We start from the raw sequence: 23,933 nt of genomic DNA, 5'->3' as shown, positions 1-23,933 counted from the left end.
GGAATCAGGATATTGAATTCGATGATCAGCCATAATCAAAATGAATGGCGGAGCAGGCTCGAAGGGCCGAATAGCCTCCTCCTGCTTCTAGTTTCTATGAGCCTGCATCGACATCAATCCCACCCACACCCATGAGTTTCTTAGGTGGACAATCATACTCGTTAGCAAGTGATCACTGAAGAAGACGGCCCCTCAGGCCTCATATCAATTTTTTCTGTGCCTCCTTTTCTCCCAACTTCTCCAATCTATCCTCAGTTCTTCACCCCAGCATCATTCTCGTGAATCTTCGCTATACTCTTAAATGCCTTCACATCCTTCCTCAAGTATAATGCCCAGAATTGGAAGTCGTCCTCCAGATGAGGCCTAACTGATTCCTTTCTGCATTGTCTGCTTTGTTTTAGTGACATGAAACCATAACTTGTTGATACATCTGTTTATCCATTATCAGAGTTAGGGGAGAACTTGGATAACAGGGAATTACATACACTGTAGCAATAAGTAACAATGAGTTTCACTGAACAAGTTATTGCAGAACCCTCAATCGTCCTCAATCAGCTGAATGACTCTCGGCATTATGGTATTTTGCCAATTTAATCAATGTTGTTTATGCAGAAATATGAATGATTATGAAGAAGATTAGTCATAGAATTCCGAAACTCACCAGTGTCAACTTCTTGCAAAATAAACACATTTTCTTGTAAAAGTGACATTTTTACTGTGTTGGAATGTGAAAAATGCTGTTAATTTTCTAATTTAAAGCAGGTGGATAACATTGATTTGTTGGCTTTCCTGCAGGTGGGAATTTGGAAAATGGAGTGTTTGTTCATCCAGCTGTGGGGTTGGTCTGCAGACCAGGGATGTGTTCTGTGCACACCTTCTATCCCGTGAAAGTGATGAGACTGTTATCCTGGGTGACAAGAACTGTCCCCAGCCAAAGCCTGACAATGTGCAAGCCTGCAATCAGTTCGACTGTCCCCCAGACTGGCACGCTGAGGAATGGCCACAGGTAATTGCTTATTGCAAAAGCTAAATTATTTGATATTACAGCCCAGCATTTCCCCCAAAACCCTGCAGATTAGTCTTCCAGTATATGTCCAGTTACCTTATGAAATTTTCTATGGAATCTCATTCCACCAAGTAGTGTCCCAAACATTGGGTGGAGTTTTCTATATTTGAAACTGAGCGATATGGCTTGTGGGTTCCGCAGCAAGCTTCCCGCTGGACAGTGTGCTGAGAAACTGCATCCAATTCCATGTTGGAAAACTCATTAATTATACAGAGGAGAGTTTCTCCCTGAATCAGGTGGCAGAGTTGTCTGCCCCGCCATCATCTAACAGGCTCAGATCTGGGTGCCATATTTAAAGGCCAGGCTTGGTCTCTCCACCCAGCTTTGTGAAGGTGTGTGGAAATGTCTGCTGCAAAGAAGACCTGGTTTTGCAATGACTCGCTGTAGATTGTATGCAGCAACACAGAGATATTCCCTACTCCAGGAAGCCCACCGGCCTCACCTCGCCAGCTTGGGTGGGCATTGAGTGCAGTGAGCACATCAACCAACAACTCTCATTGTCATCCGCTGCAAGGAGAGGATGAACAATCACATCAATTCACCAGGGTAAGTCATCCTTCTCTCTCCAATCTCACACACTCATAATAGCATCATGCACTCAGAGTTACACTGCTCAGCGATCTCACAACATTAGCACGGATACATGGCTGCTGATTATCTCACCAGCACTTTAACCTCACCAACATCTCATGCTGCATAAACTCCTTCCTCAGTCCTTCCAATTCTGGGCATTATACTTGAGGAAGGATGTGGAGGCATTGGAGAGTAGAGAGAATGGTTGTGGGGTGAAGAACTGTAGCTATGAGGATATATTGGAGAGGTTGGGTGTGTTTTCTCAGGAGAAAAGGCGGCAGAGAGAAGATTTGATCGGAGGTATTCAAGATCCTTGATCGTCGTCTTCGGTGTTCACAAGATTGCACACAACAAGCAGCAGAGATGCCAGACCGGAGGAGGGAATGCTGAGCTTGTGGACCTGACTAAATTGGAGAAGGATGCCACCAGGTGGGCAGGGAGGACAGAGATGCTCCTGTGGGAAAGGCAAGATCGGCCTCTCCCAGCCTTCATGAGTTGATCACACCCTGACGCTCTCATTGAATGACATGCAATGATATATTCAGTCTGTTTATCAACTAAATCTCTCTCTCTCTCTCGCACCAAAAGCTCCAGACACACCAGCAGAACCAACATAAGCTGCAGCCCCCAGGACATGTCAGACCAGGAAGCTGCACTCTCTGCACCCTCCACCAACTCCGACATACACCCCAGTGGTCATAGTTATAGAGTAGGCTCAGGGTCACATTCTGGAGAACACTGCATAGACACATCTGTACAGCAGTCGGAGGCAGTGACAGCTGAGGCAGGTTCCTGGCACTCAGAGAACCACTGGAGATCAGATACCCGCTAATGATGCACCTTTGCAAACGACTATGTCAAACATACTGGAGATGCAAAAGCAAGTGGAGTTGCGAGAGGCAGATAGAGCAAAGGATGAAAGAGTCCGTCTTTGTTCTGTCTAATGTCATGGCTCCAACATACAAGTGCCCCGAGGTCACCATGGGAAGGGTTACGACCACCTTCCTGCAGATCCTGCCGGATTTGCAGTTGGACCTGCATTCCATTGCTATCGGCATTGACAGGATCCATCAGTGACAAGGTGGGGGCAGGGGAGGCACCTTGACCAAGGTATTGTCCTGACAAATGAACCAGCGATTGGCTGTCGCTTATTTTGTTTAGCTGAAACAGGCAGAATGTGCGAGCATGATCTTTCTGTCTCTAACGAATAGGGTGCTGGGTATGAATATTTGTAGCTTCCAACACAGCAAATATGCCACACTGTGATCTCGATGGATAATCTGAAATTGGTTCTCAGCGTGGTTTTTAGCTGACTGCTGATTATTTAGCAAATGTTGTCCAATCGTGGAATCACATCGAATGTCGGACACTGTGTTTAGGGTTTGCAAGCACAGGCTAGTTGGGTACAGTCTGTATCTTGCCCATTGCAAACAATGGCCGGGACATGCTGTTTAATACAATCCATTACTCTTTGGAACGTATGGTCCACATACGGCTACTGCATAGTAGCAACGTGAAACAGCTAGCTTCATCTGTTGCTCAAATGTTTGAGATACCTTACCCTTCTAGGGTAAGAACATAAGAACTAGGAGCAGAAGTAGGCCACCTGGCCCCTCGAGCCTGCTCCGCTATTCAATAAGATCATGGCTGATCTTTTTGTGGACTCAGCTCCACTTACCCGCCCGCTCACCATAACCCTTAATTCCTTTACTGTTCAAAAATTTATCTATCCTTGCCCTAAAACATTCAGTGAGGTAGCCTCAACTGCTTCACTGGGCAGGGAATTCCACAGATTCACAACCCCTTTGTGTGAAGAAGTTCCTCCTCAACTCAAACCTAAATCTGCTCCCCCTTATTTTGAGGCTATGCCCCCTAGTTCTAGTTTCACCCGCCAGTGGAAACAACTTCCCTGCTTCTATCTTATCTCTTCCCTTCATAATCTTATATGTTTCTATAAGATCTCCCCTCTGTCCCTCCTCATAAGCCAACCCTTTCAACTCTGGAATCAACCTAGTGAATCTCCTCTGCACCTCCTCCAGTGCCAGTATATCCTTTCTCAAGTAAGGAGACCAAAACTGTACACAGTAATCCAGGTCTGACCTCACCAGCACCTTATACAGCTGCAACATAATCTCGCTGTTTTTAAACTCCATCCCTCTAGCAATAAAGGACAAAATTCCATTTGCCTTCTTTGCTCCGGTTTCCTCCCACAGTCCAAAGATGTGCGGGCTAGGTTGATTGGCCAGGTTAAAAATTGCCCCTTAGAGTCCTGGGATGTGTAGGTTAGAGGGATTAGCGGGTAAATATGTGGGGGTAGGGCCTGGGTGGGATTGTGTTCGGTGCAGACTCGATGGGCCGAATGGCCTCCTTCTGCACTGTAGGGTTTCTATGATGATGAATTACCTGCTGCACCTGCAAACCAACTCCTTGAGATTCCTGCACAAGGACACCCAGGTCTAGGTGTGCAAGTCCACAAATCCTTGAAGGTGGCAGCACAGGTGGAGAAGGTGGTGAAGAAGGCATATGGTATGCTTGCCTTTATAGGACGGGGTATAGAGTATAAAAGCTGGAGTCTGATGTTGCAGCTGTATAGAACGCTGGTTAGGCCACATTTGGAGTACTGCGTCCAGTTCTGGTCGCCGCACTACCAGAAGGACGTGGACACTTTAGAGACAGTGCAGAGAAGGTTGCCTGGTATGGATAGTCTTAGCTATGAGGAGAGATTGGGTAAACTGGGCTTGTTCTCCCTGGAAAGACGGAGAATGAGGAGAGACCTAATAGAGGTGTACAAAATTATGAAGGGTATAGATAGGGTGAACAGTGGGAAGCTTTTTCCCAGGTCGGAGGTGACGATCACGAGGGGTCACGGGCTCAAGGTGAGAGGGGCGAGGTATAACTCAGATATCAGAGGGATATTTTTTAGACAGAGAGTGGTGGGGGCCTGGAATGCGCTGCCAAGTAGGGTGGTGGAGGCAGACACGCTGGCATCGTTTAAGACTTACCTGGATAGTCACATGAGCAGTCTGAGAATGGAGGGATACAAATGAATGGTCAGGTTGGACCAATGAGCGGCACAGGCTTGGAGGGCCGAAGGGCCTGTTTTCTGTGCTGTACTGTTCTTTGTTCTTTGCCTCTCTGCACAGCAGCATGCTGCAATTTTTTACCATTCAAATAATAGTCCATTTTGCTGTTATTCCTACCAAAATGGATGACCTCACATTTACCAACATTGTACTCCATCTGCCAGACCCTCGCCATTCACTTAAACTATCTATATCCCTTTGCAGACTTTCAGTGTCCTCTGCACACTTTGCTCTGCCACTCATCTTAGTGTCATCTGCGAATTTTGACACACTACACTTGGTCCCCAACTCCAAATCATCTATGTAATCTGAGGTAGACTGAGCACTTCTCAGGGCCAGAGGTTTTAGTCACCATGTTAGAGGAAAGACATTAATAAACTGGAAAGAATGCAAAGAAGATTTACGAAGATGTTGCCAGGATCAGTGGGTCTGACTTACAGGGAGAGGTCGACCAGGCTAGGACTTTATTCCTTGGAATGTAGGGGAATGAGGGATGACCTTATTAGAACCATAAAACCATAGAAAATTAGAGCTCAGAAACAGGCCTTTTGGCCCTTCTTGTCTGTGCCGAACCATTTTTGGCCTAGTCTCACTGACCTGCACTTGGACCAAATCCCTCCACACCCCTCTCATCCATGAACCCATCCAAGTTTTTCTTAAATGTTAAAAGTGACCCCACATTTACCACTTTATCCGGCAGCTCATTCCACACTCCCACCACTCTCTGCGTGAAGAAGCCCCCCCCAAATATTCCCTAATTGAGGTGCATAAAATCATGAGGGGCAGAGATAGGATGAACACACGTAGTGTTTTTCCCAGGGTAGGGGAATTGAAAACTAGAAAGCATAGGTTTAAGGTGAGAGGGGAAAGATTTAAAAGGTACCTGATGGGGAACTTCTTCACGCAGAGGGTGGTGCGTGTATGGAATGAGCTGCCAGAGAAAGTGGTTGAGGCAGATACATAGCAACATTTGAAAAGCATTTGGATAAGTTGGGCCAAAGGGCCTGTTTCCATGCTGTGTTGCTCTAAGTTTTGCCCTTAGGCCCATTCATGAGTTTGTGCGATATCCAGCGAACAATGACCTGATCAGGGTAGCCATTATCCTGCAGGACAGCTTTGAGTCCCTGTTTCAGCATCAAGCTTACCCGATGATCAAATAGCTCAGCAATACCCAAAATAAATTTGACTGGTAGACAGTTAGGAAGGAACAAGTCCTCGTTACTAGATTTAGGTTGTGAGATTTATTTGAGATTTACAGAGCTGGTGTATTTTTTAATCGTTACCTCTGCTTTTTCTGAAGCAATATGATTTGGATGTGATGGTTAAAAGCCTGAATGCAAAGCAGAACCCTAGTAGAGAATTAAACTTTGTGATATTTTGTAATCCATTGCGAGTAACCTATGGTCACAATCGACATCAGTTATTAATTATGTAAAGAACATCAATGAATAGACTTTCTACCAGGTTTTCCAGAATATTCCATGTGGTTTTCAGTGGACAAACCTGAGCATCAATTTCTGTGAAACTGCCACATTCTAGATATTTACTTTGCGTAAAATCACTAATAACCTTAACGATCCATCTCAATATTGATGAATTCAAGAGACTCTAAGTACCCAATCTGAATCAAACGTTGTAATTACTCACATTTCTCTAGCATTCGCTCAGATATTATAGCCAATGAGGTGGACATTATAAATTGGTTGAGGTCGCACTGGAACTGGGGGTTGAGGAGTACAGTGTGAGTGACGTAAGTTAACGGGATAATATCTGTGGGGCCAATTAAGCTTTTTCCCGTCCTTAACAAATTTTACATTCTTAAGATTTCTGTTTCTTAAGATTAAGTTTAATGCCTGTATCAAGCGGAACATTCTTCACATATTCCTATTTTCAATATAGTTTCCACATTTCATGATTTCCGCTCTTTGCTGTGTCAGTCGCTTTCTGACTATCCTTCATTGATTCTAATTGTTTTCTCTATTCTGTCTTCAAAAGGGAGCACAAGCTTTCCAAAAGTTCATTTTATTGTGATGGTTTTCCATACCTTTCTGTGGTATGCAGAACAATAGCTTCTCTGTGAACCGATTCAGTGTCTCGTTCTATTCCAGGAAGTTTAAAGATGCATTTTACTGGCAGCTGTTTAAAATGTATTTTATATTAAGGCCACCAGAGCATTTTCTTCCAACATGTTCTGTCAGAAGATAAAATTATAACCTTTTAAATAACACTGGCTGACATAGAATTTCCAGCAGGGTTCATTGCGCAGAAAACTTATAAACCTAATCAGTGAAATGATGTATGTAAAAATGGAAAAGCTAATCTAAAAGCACTCAATTTTGCGATTATGCAAACTAAAATATCTGAAAACTATCATGTCTAATCGACTGAGATTCATTCCGAGATTGATGCTGATGTGCATTTTTCCCAATAAAAAAATCTTCAGAGAATCCAGTCTGCTGAGAAAGTTCATGGGGAGGTGGGTGGGACAGCACCTCTGGATTCAAATCCCAGTAAGAAGTCTCACAACACCAGGTTAAAGTCCAACAGGTTTATTTGGTAGCAAACTGCCGGCTCCAAGTGGAGAGGATCTCCAAGAAGATCGCGCATATCGACACAGACATCCGGCATCTCCACTTCAAATCCCAGCACAGCAGATAGTGAAACTTGAATTGAATAAGTAACTACAATTGTTGTAATAAGCCATCTGGTTCACCGATAAGAAAGGAAATCTGCCGTCCTTACTTAATCTGGCTGGTCGACATGTGGCTCCAGATTGACAACAATGTAGTTAACTTTCAACTGCCCTCTGAAATGGCCTCGCTAGCTACTCAGTCTAAGGAGATGAACAACAAATGCTAGCCCAGCCAGCAATGTCCACATCCCAAGAATGAATTAAAAATATTCTAATAAGACTTTATTTCCCATCCCAATTTCCAACCCAACCTTGGATTGAGTCAAGTTCCAAGTATCCTACATTGATGTGTGATCTATTCAAGGAACAAGCTCTTTATTCTCTGTTTCTCTGGTACTAGCACTACTCACTCAGAAGCTTGTTGTTTACGTACAAGTAAATATAAAATAAGGTGACATTAGATCACACAGATTTTTTTAAGTGTGGTGGTGAGCAGTTCTGGTGACACAGTCCCCACTGACGGGAATCCTGGACAAAGAACAAGAACAAAGAAAATTACAGCACAGGAACAGACCCTTCAGCCCTCCAAGCCTGCACCAACCATGCTGCCCGACTGAACTAAAACCCCCTACGCTTCCGGGGACCATATCCCTCTATTCCCATCTCATTCATGTACTTGTCAAAATGCCCTTTAAAAGTCACTACCGTATCCGTTTCCACTACCTCCCCCGGCAACGAGTTCCAGGCACCCACCACTCTCTGTGTAAAACATCTGCCTCGTACATCTCTTTTAAAACTTGCCCCTCGCACCTTAAACCTATGCCCCCTAGTAATTGACTCTTCCACCCTGGGAAAAAGCTTCTGACTATCCACTCTGTCCATGCCTCTCATAATCTTGTAGACTTCTATCAGGTCTCCCCTCAACCTCCGTCACTCCAGTGAGAACAAACCAAGTTTCTCCAACCTCTCCTCATAGCTAATGCCCTCCATACCAGGCAACATCCCGGTAAATCTTTTCTGTACCCTCTCCAAAGCCTCCACATCCTTCTGGTAGTGTGGCGACCAGAATTGAACACTATATTCCAAGTGTGGCCTAACTAAGGTTCTATAAAGCGTCAACATGACTTGCCAATTTTTAAACTCAATGCCCCGGCTGATGAAGGCAAGCATGCCGTATGCCTTCTTGACTACCTTCTCCACCTGCACTGCCACTTTCAGTGACCTGTGTATCTGTACATCCAGATCCCTTTGCCTATCAATACTCCTAAGGGTTCTGCCATTTATTGTATATTTCCTATCTGTATTAGACCTTCCAAAATGCATTACCTCACATTTGTCCGGATTAAACTCCATCTGCCATCTCTCCGCCCAAGTCTCCAACTGATCTATATCCTGCTGTATCCTCTGATGGTCCTCATCGCTATCCGCAAATCCACCAACCTTTGTGTCGTCCACAAACTTACTAATCAATCCAGTTACATTTCCTCCAAATCATTTATATATATTACAAACAGCAAAGGTCCCAGCACTGATTCCTGAGGAACACCACTTGTCACAGCCCTCCATACAGAAATGCACCCTTCCACTGCTACCCTCTGTTTTCTTTGACTGAGCCAGTTTTGTATCCACCTTGCCAGCTCACCTCTGATCCCATGCGACTTCACCTTCTGCACCAGTCTGCCATGAGGGACCTTGTCAAAGGCCTTACTGAAGTCCATGTAGACAACATCCACTACCCTACCCTCATCAATCATCTTCGTCACTTCCTCGAAAAACTCGATCAAGTTCGTGAGTTACGACCTCCCCTTCACACAACCATGTTGCCTCTCACTAATATGTCCATTTATTTCCAAGTGGGAATAAATCCTGTCTCAAAGAATCCTCTCCAATAATTTCCCTACCACTGATGTAAGGCTCACCGGCCTGTAATTACCTGGATTATTCTTGCTACCCTTCTTAAACAAAGGAGCAACATGTGACCAATTCCATACTTGTAACCTCATTAATTATGCAGGAGTGGGGATCTGTCTAAATCACCTGGTGGCTCAGAAGCTGATTCATCCTCACGGGATTGAAGGTCCCAGGGCCATATGTAAAAGCCAGTCGAGCACACTCCTACCACTCTCTCCAGCCCACCTTCTTCACGCGATGTGCAGGATATCTAGAAACTAGAAACAAAAGGCTAGCAGCCTCAATGAGAAGTTTGTTGCCAGATTCGACTAACATCTCCTCAAGGCCTTGATTGGAGGATTCTGGATGCAGCGGCATGTCCTCTACCTGAGGGAAGGCTCCAGGAACCACACCAACCTCACCTCTCTGGCCTGTCAGCACAGCTGGCATCCGCACCAGAAGCATCTCTTTGCATAACCAGATTGTAAAGGGAACAACAAGCTGTGATCATGGGGTAACTGTCTGTGGTGCGTATTGCAGACAGGGTAGTCCCAGCATTTGAATCGCATCTTAAGAAGCCTGTTGGTCTACGCTGAAGGAACTCATGGAGCTGTTAGCAGTGTTAGCATGAGTTGAGGTGACCAGAGGACTAGAGGTTAGAGTGTGAGCAACATGGCAGAGGAGATGATGATGATGTGAAAGTGACAATGAGAGAACGATTGTCCCATCACAAATTGATGAGTGAGGTTGATGCACTAGAGTCATCAACCATTGTTTCAGTGGGTAACCCTAATCTCCCAGCAACTATTCTGGATCCAGTTGTTATTGTGGTGTACATTCCCAACCTCACCCAAGCCCATGCCTCATGTGGACCACTATCCACCCACCCTCTCTGGAGTCTGTGTGCATCCCCTTCCAGTAAGCAATCTGCTGTCCGTGTGTTACCCCTGGGGCCGGGCTAGCCCATTTGAATAAGCAGGGTAACTTGTGAACACCGCTGCCCGTGGCAAAGCGAATCACTCCCACTTTCCCACCGACGGGAGCACTGGGCCTCAAAGTGGGAGAATTCCGTCTTGCTTTCTAACTGAAATTAGTTTCTCTAATTTCAGATTTATTTTCATATCAAAATGCAACAAAATTGGACCAACCTTATTCTTCTTCCTGGAACAGGATAAACACAAATTGTGTTACAATATTGAGAAATTAAAATCTTTTTCTTGAACTAATTATCCCAGCAGGATGATCATATTTTACACGAAAAGACCTGGCTGAGGAAAGATTGGGGCCAGAATTCTCCAGCCGTTCATGCTATGCTGCCACTGCCAGTGAGAACGGAGAATTTATTTTATTCATTCGTGGGACATGGGTATTGCTCGCTGGCTGGCCAGCATTTATTGCCCATCCCCTGTTGCCCAAAGGCAGTTGAGAGTCAACCACATTGCTGTGGCTCTGGAATCACATGTAGGCCAGACCAGGTAAGGATGGCAGATTTCCTTCCCTAAAGGACACTAGTGACCCAGATGGGTTTTTCCAACAATCGACAATGATTTCATGGTCATCAGTAGATTCTTAATTCCGGATATTTTTTATTGAATCAAATTCCACCATCTGCCATGGCAGGATTTGAACTCGGGTCCCCTGAATATTAGCTAGGTTTCTGGATTAATAGTCTCACGATAAGACAGTAGCTATTGCCACTTGGTGCTCAGCCAAATCTCCGTTCACTGCAGCAGGACTGGAGAATATCAGTCTCTGTTCACTGCAGCGGGACTGGAGAATGCCAGTCGCAGGCGAGGTCGGAAAATCCGGCAATCTAATTGAAAACTATGAGTGAGGCATGTTCTACAGCAGTTGAAAGTGACATCATGTAGGTAGTTCATGAGGGTATCTGTAATCCGTGTCCATTTCTTAGAAACATAGAATTCCTACAGTGCAGAAAGAGTAACCCAAGCCCTCCCCTAAGTCCTATCCCCAAAGCACCGCACACTTACCATGGCCAATCCACCTAATCTACACATCTTCTCTGGAGCCATTAAAGAGAAAGGGATTTATTTTAAAACATTATTCTGAAAAAGAGGTGTTCAAAAAAACCTGACGAATTTGAATCTTTAGTTTATTTCTTACATGAATATGATAGGGAAATAATATTAAAACTACTCTCAATAAATTCACAAACACTTTCACATAGCTTTCTAAAAAAATGGGTTCTAAGCAATGGGTGGTCTGTGTTAGTGAAGAAAATAATTATCCCAGACATTGATCCATAAAATAATGTCAGAGAAACACGGACTGAACAAGAGAGAATCAGAAAGCTGGAAAAACTGTCTGGCAGACTGTGTGTGTGTGCGTGTGTGTGTGTGTGTGCGCGTGTGTGTGTGTGTGTGTCTGTCCAATTGAAACTCTGGAAACTTGCTGCAGGATTTGCCGAGATGGCAGTGAGGATTGATATGTTGTTCACAATTCAAAACCAAAAGCCCTCAAATTAGCTGCTGTCTTCTAAATGTACTGAATAGAATTTCTGGAGGGTTTTTCTTGATGCTGCATTTTAACTGCGATGAAAGATCAGACAAAGTTGAGAGAAATGACATCAATGGCATTCAGCTGCATTGTGATCTCCATTCTGAGATTCCATGTGAAAATTCTGACCTTCTCCCTTGAGGAAATATATTTTAGAAGGAGGCCATCAGCATCAAGGAAAGGAAACTCAACAGTGTAGTGAGAAATCCCAGGCTGCGTTGAGAATTATTGTTGTTCATCCTCTGGTTGAGACATTAACTGAGATCCCATTTCCCTTCTGAAGTGGATGTAAAAGATCCTACAGTGCTATTTGAAGAAGGGCAGGGGAGTGTCTCCTTCATGTCCTGGACATTATTGATTCCTCAAAAAAACTGATAGCCAAGTTCCGCATGCATGAGAACAGCCTCAACCGGGATCTTCGGTGCACATCACACTATCTGTAACCCCCACCATACTGCCTGGATTTGCAAAATCTTACAAACTGTCCTGGCTTGAGACAATTCACACCTCTTTCACCTGTGATTATCCCTCTCTTCACTTGTAAAGACTTGATTACCTGTAAAGACTTGTATTCCAACCATTATCTTGTAATTGTGTCTCTGTCTATATATGCTGTTTGTGAACCCAACTCTCCACTCACCTGATGAAGGAGCAGCGCACCAAAAGCTCATGATTCTAAATAAACCTGTTGGACATTAACTTGGTGTTGTGAGACTTCTTACTGTACTCAACCAAAAATCACTAAAACAGATTATTTGGTTATTGCAGTGAGTGGGATCTTGTTCTGTACAATTTGCTGCTGTTTCCTATAATCTAACAGCAACTACACGTCAAATGCGTTTCATTACCTGGTGGCACACTTAGAACTGTCCTGAGCTGGTGAAAGGCGATATATAAATCCAAGTCCTTTCCTTCATTCTTTCCAGATTGGTTGTGTAGGAAATTCCCAACTCTATATCAGACCAGATGGGCTAAAGTGATGTTCACACTTGAAGCACACTCCATCATTTTAAAGTTATTATCAATGCTGTACTGGAACAAACATTCCTTTTCAATTGAAACAATATGGTGCTGAAGACTCTTTACAGATGGATATTTGGTAAAAGATGTTGGATCAGTTATTTCTGATTCTGGATTGAGTGGAAATAGGCAGTGAAGCCACAAACACTTCCAGTGAAACAGATTGTACTTCACTGCTTTCCAATATATGAAAACACATGGTGGACACAAGCCAAGTCTTATGTGGAGAAAAATTGACATCACATTTGGAAAAGGTAATTTTAATTTTCAATAGCCTGTGACAGACTCAACTTTGACCTCATTAAATAGCCAAATCTATCAGAAATGATGGGGGCCGCCAGGTGATTAAGTAAAATGTTAAATATTGTGAAACACATGGGACTGAGAGAGGAAAACCTCAAAATGAAACAAATGATAACTGCTGCTCATTGTGGAACTTACTCACTGAAGGGAGTCTCATATACGATGCTTACTGAAGGTTTTAATTTTCTTAGTAACGCAAGAATTTTGCAGCGTTTGTCCTCTGCTGTCGCTGTGGAATCCGACAGCCCCTTACAGACATTTTCAATCACTGTACCCATTAGATATTTTCATGGCTGATTAAAACTGAGACACTCCTGGATACAATAGAAAGCTGGGGTGAATTATTTCATTAACTGTGAGAGAGCGACATCCTTTTAAATTGTTAAAAGACGTGTGATGACTGAGCCAGTGACTCTATCTGGATTAGCTGAGACGCAAAGCCAGAGTAAGAGGTAATAGCTGTAAACTAACTGAGAAGTGAAAGGTGATGAGGAATTTTGCAGTGGGCATCATACAGTAACGAAATGCAGTGAGGTTACTAATGTGGGTTTGGGAAGATGAAAAGAAAGTATGAAGACTGACTATCTGGAGATTAGTTACTGCCTGATTCGGATTAATCGTTCTGATATTGGCATTATGAAAGTTTGTTAAATTCCAATTCTTCAGGCAGTTAATTTTCTGTGTAGATTAATCTAGTTTCTGAAATAATTCTCCCAAAAGTGCTGAATTGGTAGGAAAACTGTTCCAGATCATGCCAGTTTTTTCAGTTCAGCTTCTCACCTGAATCTCCGCACTCTGTGCAATGCAGAGGTCCCAGTCGTGAATATCATTAAAAACCCAGGGCAGCAGGGTCTATTCACACCAGAGTCTGACAGTTCTGGAACTCTGCGCATGCACAGTGGCCCCGATCTGTCTGTCTCCCCGTTTGCTGGCCAGCCCGGAACCCCCGAAGTGCTGCCCCTTCAGCACCTTCCCATGGCCCAATCGCAGCCCCCACAACAATTCCCAGGCCAGCCCTGAGCGCACCCCCCACCCGTGTCCCGGAATGCCCCGAAGTCCAGCCCACTGCCCTCCCCCCCACTGATACCCCTCAGGATCAGACAGCCCTCCCCAAGGAGGCAGGCACCAACAACCCCCCCAGCTCGCCCCATTCGCTGGCCTCCCTCCAGTCCAGACCAATCCCAATGCAGAGTGGCAGCGGGACCCCCCCACCCCCACCGATTGCCCCCTGGGCCCCACCCCCTTGGCACTGCCTGATGCCTGGTGGGCAATGCCAAAGTGCCCCCTGGGCATGGACACTTTGCCCCTTGGGCAATGCCAGGGGCCACAGGCTGGCACTGGCAGGGTGCCCATGCACAGGGGCAACACCCCCCTGCCACCCAACCCCCTGGGGGGCCCCAATTGCCCCCTTCACTCTGGCAGGATCTCCCGCTAGTTCCCTGAACCTGGAGAGCTACTCTTAGTCCCAGCGGGATGAAATACTCCCGACAGGGTGGGAGATTCAATCGGGCCCAGCAAAGTCTGTCCTGGGCCCGATAATCACATTTTAAATACATTTAAAATATATGTTAAACACATTCAAATGACTTATCTTACTCCCCGCTGGTTTTCTGCGCATTCCTGGTGGCGCCATTTTCTTCCGGTTGGGAGATGCGCGCAGGTCATAAACACTCACGGGGAACCCCCGAAATGGCCGACATGCGTATCTCCTGACACAACCTGCCAGAAAAGGTGCAGGTCACAATGGGAGAATTGGGCCCTTTATTTCCAAATAAAAGTTTTAACATAGTTGAAAGCCACTGGGGAGATTCTGCTATACTTGAAAAGTAAAATTACTGACTGTAAATGGTGGTTCATTGCTCGGAGTTTCTAAAACATACAAGAAAGAACAGCAGGCAATTTGTCCAGCAAGTCTGTCTAATCCTGACATGGTGTAATCGTGACACACCCTCCCTCAAACCCCCAACTTCCGCCAACCCACCCAAATACACACACCGCCGGACTAGGGTCTGCAACTGGAATTCAATCGTCATTTTACAGGCAGGTTTTTCTGTCCTTTTACTTTGCAATGTTTAGACTTTATGTAATGATTTATAGTGAAATAAACAAATATCGCAGTTCTTTGGGAAGTAGCGATATGACCGGTCCCCAAGTAGGGTTCTCCAAATTTGTGAACCCAGGTGAGATGCCTCAATTTGTTACCGTTTAGGTGGTATACCTCCACATCGTTCAGCCCTAGGTAAGGTGGAACTGACTTCCTGATTTTATTCAACACCTTCTGCTGCTTGCAAAAAGGATTCATCTAAAAAACAGATTCCTCCCTTGGTGGATAACATTTCCCAATCCCAATATTTGTGCTTTAAAAGGAGCTAATTTAACCAGACTTTCCTGAGTTAAAGATGGAAGGCAGATTTCTCCCATTTTCAGACTAAGTCTGGTGGTGGGTGGCTCCAGTGACCAGAATGGCAGGATCCCACACCAGATTCTGCATTTGGAACCTCATCAGTTATGCACAGGTGAGTTCCTCTCCACCTCCCCTGGCAAGTCCGAAGCTCATTTGTCCGCCCGCCCTCAGCTGGTGGGTTTGAATGTCCCAGCGCCATATTTAAATCCCAGTCCAGCGCAATCACATCACTCTCTCCAGCCCAGCTGTCTACACCAGACATCCAGGATGGCAGCAACCCAGAGGGAAAAGGCTAACATCCTCAGAAGGAAGTCTGTTCCTCGATTCAACCCCTTCCCCCAGAGCCCATCACCCTGTGAGGTGCCCAGGCCCAACTTGGAACTCTACCCACCGCATTTTAAAAATGTACAGATCTCATTCAAAGTTCAATATTTCTGAATGCAGTTTGGTGTTTTTCCCTCATTATTGTAACAGTACAAAAGTATGGTTTGTTGGAACATTGAGATTTCTCTGTGGTACAGGCATTGAAACTGAGATGCTAAACGGTAGCACTGCAGTGCCACTACTGGATGGAGGTGTCACTACGGTTTGAGAAGTTTACATTGGAGGTTTCTATTATAAAAATGGGGTAAAGAATTTAAAGTGGAAATATTTTGTAGGTGCAAATAGGTGTAATATATTTCAGATATATTTTAGTTAATCACCTATAGCTTTGCAGAGGTGTATGGAAACCCCTGGTAAAACGGAATTGGAACATGGACAAAAGTGAACCAGTTCAGACAGATGGAATTTAGTCACCATTTTGAAGGCATTTGTTGGGTTTTAATTTTATCTAATACGTTGACACATTGACCAGTTGGTGGGTTGTACATCTGAGGAATGGCATCTATAATTTTGTTTGCGATTTTGAAGGCTGCTGCGCATTGTCGGAATGTGTTCGTTTTGCACAGTAACAAGAGGAATATTGCTAATTTCAATGTGGAGATTTTCATTTGTCTGGAATTTAGCAGAGAAACCTATCTTACTGAGTACAGCATCAATCTGTGCCCAGCCCTGCCCAAGTCCAACTGTGTTTACCTTCCCAGTATCAGACAATGATGGAGATGAAATTAAAATCTCCAGAGAAATGTTTCTTCTGCTGCAATGGTTGCGAAATAACTTGTTTTAATCTGGAAGTGTTCACAGAGCTGTGGAGGTGGTGTACAGATTCGACAGGCCCTCTGCAAACAGAGAATGGCTGATGGGAGTTTTGTGGATGTGGCAGAAAATCTCTGTCTCATTCCTAAACCGAATGTTCATCGAGTCTGTGAGGGTGTAGACTGCCCGACTGAATGGTTGGCTTCTGATTGGCTACAGGTAGGACCATCTCACTATTATAAATATATTAGACCAAAGTTAAGGTTCTGATTTAGAATCATGATAAGAATAAGGGGTAAGCCATTCAGGACTGAGATGAGGAAGAACTTCTTCACTCAGAGAGTTGTGAACCTGTGGAATTCTCTACCACAGAAAGCTGTTGGAGCCAGTTCATTAGATATGTTCAAGAGGGAGCTGGACGTGGCCCTTGTGGCTAAAGGGATCAAATGGTATGGAGGGAAAGTGTAAGTGGGGTACTGAAAGTGCATGATCAACCATGATCATATTGAATGGTGGTGCAGGCTCGAAGGGCCGAATGGCCTCTTCCTGCACCTATTTTCTATGTTCCTATGCCAAGTAAAAATAAATACAAACCTGTCTTGTCTTGAAAAGAGTCAATACCAGGTTGGAGAACAGGTTACAGATAGCATTGTATATAAGAACATAAGAACATAAGAAATAGGAGCAGGAGTAGGCCATCCAGCCCCTTGAGCCTGCCCCGCCATTCAATAAGATCATGGCTGATCTGAAGTGGATCAGTTCCACTTACCCGCCTGATCCCTATAACCCCTAATTCCCTTACCGATCAGGAATCCATCTATCCGTGATTTAAACATATTCAACGAGGTAGCCTCCACCACTTCAGTGGGCAGAGAATTCCAGAGATTCACCACCCTCTGAGAGAAGAAGTTCCTCCTCAACTCTGTCCTAAACTGACCCCCCCTTTATTTTGAGGCTGTGCCCTCCAGTTCTAGCTTCCTTTCTAAGTGGAAAGAATCTCTCCATCTCTACCCTATCCAGCCCCTTCATTATCTTATAGGTCTCTATAAGATCCCCCCTCAGCCTTCTAAATTCCAACGAATACAAACCCAATCTGCTCAGTCTCTCCTCATAATCAACACCCCTCATCTCTGGTATCAACCTGGTGAACCTTCTCTGCACTCCCTCCAAGGCCAATATATCCTTCCGCAAATAAGGGGACCAATACTGCACACAGTATTCCAGCTGCGGCCTCACCAATGCCCTGTACAGATGCAGCAAGACATCTCTGCTTTTATATTCTATCCCCCTTGCAATATAGGCCAACATCCCATTTGCCTTCTTGATCACCTTTTGCACCTGCAGACTGGGTTTTTGCGTCTCATGCACAAGGACCCCCAGGTCCCTTTGCACAGCAGCATGTTGTAATTTTTTTCCATTTAGATAATAATCCAATTTGCTATTATTTCTTGCAAAGTGAATAACCTCGCATTTGTTACCGTTATGCTCCATCTGCCAGATCCTGCAGATATGGTCATACAGAGTGAGCTTACAGGTGAAATGTAACTATCTGAAAAGCGGAGGTTAGTACAGTGATTATATTTAGACTTGTGTAACATGGCAAACCCAGCAGCTCAGTGCAGACATCATTGCATTATCCAAAGAGGGAGTGAAGAAGCTGAAAGGAACAGAAGGGCCCTGAAGGTGGAAGGAGAGACTGTCAGTATTGGCCTCTGTGGAGACCAAGGCATTCAAAGGTAAATGCTGGTGCCCAGATTGGAGGGAGAGGAGGCAACAAGATAATGGCCAGATAATCAGTGTGGGTATGTTGATTAGGAAATAACTATTAGTCAAGTTACCAGAAAGAACTTCCCTGCTCTTCAGATAGTACCAGGGGATCTGGTGCACCGACCTGAGAAGACAAATGGGGGTCTCGGTTAAACATCTGAATTGAAAGACAGCACCTCTGACAGTACACCACTCCCTTTCTAAGGCATTGGAGTGTTGACCTAGATTTCATGCTCAAAAATTTGGAATGGGACTAAAACTCATGACCTCTGATTCAGGAGCAAGAGGGCTATAAACTGAGCAATGCGGAGAGAAGGCAGCATTATGAAAGGTTCTAAATTAACCATTATCATGTTAAGATCTGGCTGGCCATATTTGTTCTGTTAATTTGATTGTTCAGAACTATTCTCGCTGGGATTCAGATATTTTATAATATGATTGTATTTTTTTACCCTATTTCATATTGTTATCAAATGTATTTTATATTTGTACCATAGAGTCCCTACAGTGCAGAAGGAGGCCATTTGCCCCGTATGTATTCCTAAAGTAACTGAACCACAATTCTGTGAAGACTTGAAACAGTTTGTTTATATTTGAGGTGATGTTGGTGCTGTTTTTGCCCCAGAACATTCAGTTATTTTCAGTTTTTATTCTTATCATTATAAGAGGTTCAGGTACAACTGACAATCATAATTGGAAATCAATGATCAACTCATCACTCGGGTTCCTTGAGAGATTTGAAAATATGATTTAAATCATTACTTCAACATGTACATTTCTCTTTTAGTAACTGTTTGCTAACAGTTAAAATTATTTCTTAGGAATAGGTTTGTGCAGGCTTAGCTTTGAGTGATTTACAATAGAATCTGCTTCAAGAAGACAACCATCATCCCAGTACCAAAGAAAAGCCAGGCAGTCTGCCTTAATAATTATCGGCCGGTGGCTCTGACAACCATCATTATGAAGTGCTTTGAAAGGTTAGTCAGGCACAAATCAATTCCAGCCTCCCAGATTGCCTGGATCCACTCCAGTTCACCTACCGCTGCAAAAGGTCCACAGCAAATGTCATCTCCCTGGCCCTGCACTCAACCCTGGAACACACAGACAACAAAGACACCTATATCAGACTCCTATTTACTGACTACAGCTCATCCTTCAACATCATTATTCCTATGAAATTCATCTCCAAACTCTGTGGCCTGGGCCTCGGCTCCTCCCTCTGTGACTGGATCCAGAACTTCCTAACCCACAGACCACAATCAATAAGGATAGGCAACAACACCTCCTCCACAATCATCCTCAACACCAGTGCCCCACAAGGCTGTGTTCTCAGCCCCCTACTATACTCCTTATACACCTATGACTATGCGGCCAAATTCCCCTCCAATACGATTTTCAAGTTTGATGACGATGCCACCGTAGTGGGTCAGATCTCAAACAATGATGAGACAGAGAACAGGAATGAGATAGAGAATCTGGTGAACTGGTGGGGCAACAATAATCTCTCCCTCAATGTCAACAGAACAAAGGAGATTGTCATCGACTTCAAGAAGTGTAAAGGAGAACATGCCCCTGTCTATATCAACGGGGACGAAGTAGAAATGGTGGAGAGTTTCAAGTTTTTAGGTGTCCAGATCACCAGCAACCTGTCCTGGTCCCCCCCATGCCGACACTATAGTTAAGAAAGCCCCACCAACACCTCTACTTTCTCAGAAGACTAAGCAAATTTGGCATGTCAGCTACGACTCTCACCAACTTTTACAGATGCATCATAGAAAGCATTCTTTCTGGTTGTATCACAGCTTGGCATGGCTCCTGCTCTGCCCAAGACTGCAAGAAATTACAAAAGGTTATTGGATAGGCACATGGAGCACACCAGGATGATAGGGAGTGGGAAAGCTTGATCTTGGTTTCAGATAAAGCTCGGCACAACATCGTGGGCCGAAGAGCCTGTTCTGTGCTGTACTGTTCTATGTTATGAATGTAGCCCAATCCATCACGCAAACCAGCCTCCCATCCATTGACTCTGTCTGCACTTCCCCCTGCCTCGGCAAAGCAGCCAGCATAATTAAGGACCCCACACACCCACGGTAGCACAGTGGTTAGCACTGCTGCTTCACAGCTCCAGGGACCTGGGTTCGATTCCCGGCTTGGGTCACTGTCTGCGTGGAGTTTGCACATTCTCCTCGTGTCTGCGTGGGTTTCCTCCGGGTGCTCTGGTTTCCTCCCACAGTCCAAAGATGTGCGGGTTAGGTTGATTGGCCATGCTAAAATTGCCCCTTAGTGTCCTGAGATGCATAGGTTAGAGGGGTTAGTGGGTAAAATATGTAGAGATATGGGGGTAGGGCCTGGGTGGGATTGTGGTCAGTGCAGACTCGATGGGCCGAATGGCCTCTTTCTGTACTGTAGGGTTTCTATGATGATTCTCTCTTCCACCTTCTTCTGTCGGGAAAAAGACCCAAAGTCTGAGGATACGTACCAACCGACTCAAGAATAGCTTCTTCCTTGCTGCTGTCAGACTTTTGAATGGACCTATCCCGCACTAAATTGATCTTTCTCTACACCCAAGCTATGACTGTAATAGTACATTCTGCACTCTCTCCTTTCCTTCTCTATGAATGGTATGCTTTGTCTGTATAGCGTGCAAGAAACAATACATTTCACTATATACTAATACATGTGACAATAATAAATCAAATCAATTGAAAACAGCATGGGAAAATAGACAGGATTTGAATGCCATTGTTTGGCATGACTAGTAGTTTGAAGAATAGATGATTGGATATCGAAGGGTCTGGCTAAGCCTTTTCTCAATGCAGATACACAGATGGATGGGACACAAAGATGCTCGCGATGCCCTCCCATTGGCACTCCGAATTCCAGTAGGTTGATCCCATGCCAGCATAACTCTTGGGGTTCAGATTTTCAGAAACTTATTTGAATCTGTGATTTAATGTTATTTTTTATCATTATTGTTGATTGGGATGTAGCAGCCTTGATGCAGTAACTGCAGCTTGCAAACTGATTCTGAAGAACACAGGCTTTCAGTTTTAATTGTTGTTGTAACTGAGGACTGCTCTTTATCCATGTTGTGGAGATGCCTGTTGGACTTTAACCTGGTGTTGTTAAAACTCTTACTGTCTTTATCCACGTGACAGTGTTCCACAACGTGTGGGGAAGGTTCACAGAGACGGGACGTGATTTGCAGGAAAATGGGCAGAGATGGCATTCCCATGACGTTAAACAACTCTAATTGTTCCTGCCTACCTCGGCCGCCACTGCTCAGACCCTGCTCCTTCCCACCCTGTGCCAGTAAGTTTCACAATCTCCTGTTTTACCATTCAGAATAATTTCTACATTGCTTTCAAATCTATAAACTGAAATTAGAGAAATTAGCAACATGTTATTTTCAGGTTTAAAACACAAGGATGTTTCTGAGACAGTTTTATACATGATGGCTCTGTACGTGACAGCTCTGTACGTGACGGCTCTGTACGTGACGACTCTGTACGTGACGACTCTGTACGTGACAGCTCTGTACGTGACGGCTCTGTGCGTGACGGCTCTGTACGTGACAGCTCTGTACGTGACGGCTCTGTGCGTGACGGCTCTGTACGTGACGGCTCTGTACGTGACGGCTCTGTACATGACAGCTCTGTACGTGACAGCTCTGTACGTGACGGCTCTGTACGTGACAGCTCTGTACGTGACGGCTCTGTGCGTGACGGCTCTGTACGTGACAGCTCTGTACGTGACGGCTCTGTACGTGACGGCTCTGTGCGTGACGGCTCTGTGCGTGACAGCTCTGTACGTGACAGCTCTGTGCGTGACGGCTCTGTACGTGACGGCTCTGTGCGTGACGGCTCTGTACGTGACGGCTCTGTACGTGTACGTGACGACTCTGTACGTGACGGTGCTGTACGTGACGGCTTGGGACGTGACAGCTCTGTATGTGACAGCTCAGTACGTGACAGCTCTGTATGTGATGGCTCTGTATGTGACGACTGTACGTGACGGCTCTGTACGTGACAGCTCTGTACGTGATGGCTCTGTACGTGACGGCTCTGTGCGTGACGGCTCTGTGCGTGACAGCTCTGTACGTGACGGCTCTGTACGTGACGACTCTGTACTTGACGGCTCTGTACGTGACAGCTCTGTACGTGACGGCTCTGTACGTGACGGGTCTGTACGTGACAGCTCTGTACGTGACAGCTCTGTACGTGACGGCTCTGTACGTGACGGGTCTGTACGTGACGGCTCTGTACGTGACGGCTCTGTACGTGACAGCTCTGTACGTGACAGCTCTGTACGTGACGGCTCTGTACGTGACGGGTCTGTATGTGACAGCTCTGTACGTGACAGCTCTGTACGTGACGGTTCTGTACGTGACGGGTCTGTACGTGACGGCTCTGTACGTGACAGCTCTGTACATGACGACTCTGTACTTGACGGTTCTGTACGTGACGGCTCTGTACGTGACGGCTCTGTACGTGTACGTGACGACTCTGTACGTGACGACTCTGTACGTGACGGTTCTGTACGTGACGGCATGGGACGTGACGGCTCTGTGCGTGACGGCTTTGTACGTGACGGCTCTGTACGTGACGGCTCTGTACGTGACGGCTCTGTACGTGACGGGTCTGTACGTGACGGCTCTGTACGTGACAGCTCTGTACATGACGACTCTGTACTTCACGGTTCTGTACGTGACGACTCTGTACGTGACGGCTCTGTACGTGTACGTGACGACTCTGTACGTGACGACTCTGTACGTGACGGTTCTGTACGTGACGGCTTGGGATGTGACGGCTCTGTACGTGACGGCTCTGTACGTGACGGCTCTGTACGTGTACGTGACGACTCTGTACGTGACGACTCTGTACGTGACGGATCAGTACGTGACGGCTTGGGACGTGACGGCTCTGTGCGTGACGGCTCTGTACGTGACGGCTCTGTACGTGACGACTCTGTACGTGATGGCTCTGTACGTGACGACTATGTGCGTGACGGCTCTGTACGTGATGACTCTGTACGTGACGACTTTGTACGGGACGGCTCTGTACGTGATGACTCTGTACGTGACGACTCTGTACGTGACAGCTCTGTATGTGACGGCTCTGTACGTGACAGCTCTGTACGTGACAGCTCTGTACGTGACGGCTCTGTACGTGATGGCTCTGTACGTGACGGCTCTGTACGTGATGACTCTGTACGTGACGGCTCTGTACGTGACAGCTCTGTACGTGACGGCTCTGTACGTGATGACTCTGTATGTGACGGCTCTGTACGTGACAGCTCTGTACGTGATGACTCTGATCGTGAAGGCTCTGTACGTGACGGCTCTGTACGTGATGGCTCTGTACGTGACGGCTCTGTACGTGATGGCTCTGTACGTGACGACTCTGTACGTGACGGCTCTGTACGTGACGGCTCTGTACGTGACGGCTCTGTACGTGACGGCTCTGTACGTGATGGCTCTGTACGTGACGGCTCTGTACGTGATGACTCTGTACGTGACGGCTCTGTACGTGACGGCTCTGT

At 45.5% G+C, this 23,933-nt stretch overlaps 1 protein-coding gene across 1 annotated transcript in view; it reads left to right on the top strand.

The window, feature by feature from the left end:
• LOC144495233 (ADAMTS-like protein 1) overlaps positions 1-23,933 on the top strand; it is a 425,167-nt gene that overhangs the window by 243,391 nt on the left and 157,843 nt on the right. Inside the window, exons 15-17 of the mRNA XM_078215301.1 lie at positions 796-1,006; positions 16,665-16,844; positions 21,551-21,704. Coding sequence (XP_078071427.1) covers positions 796-1,006; positions 16,665-16,844; positions 21,551-21,704 — 545 coding nt within the window. The remainder of the gene's footprint in view (positions 1-795; positions 1,007-16,664; positions 16,845-21,550; positions 21,705-23,933) is intronic.

Source organism: Mustelus asterias, chromosome 6 (assembly GCF_964213995.1).
Source record: "Mustelus asterias chromosome 6, sMusAst1.hap1.1, whole genome shotgun sequence".
Classification (NCBI taxonomy): Eukaryota; Metazoa; Chordata; class Chondrichthyes; order Carcharhiniformes; family Triakidae; genus Mustelus; species Mustelus asterias.
Note: the sequence above shows the minus strand (reverse complement) of the source record. Positions and strands in the feature narration are given on the sequence as shown.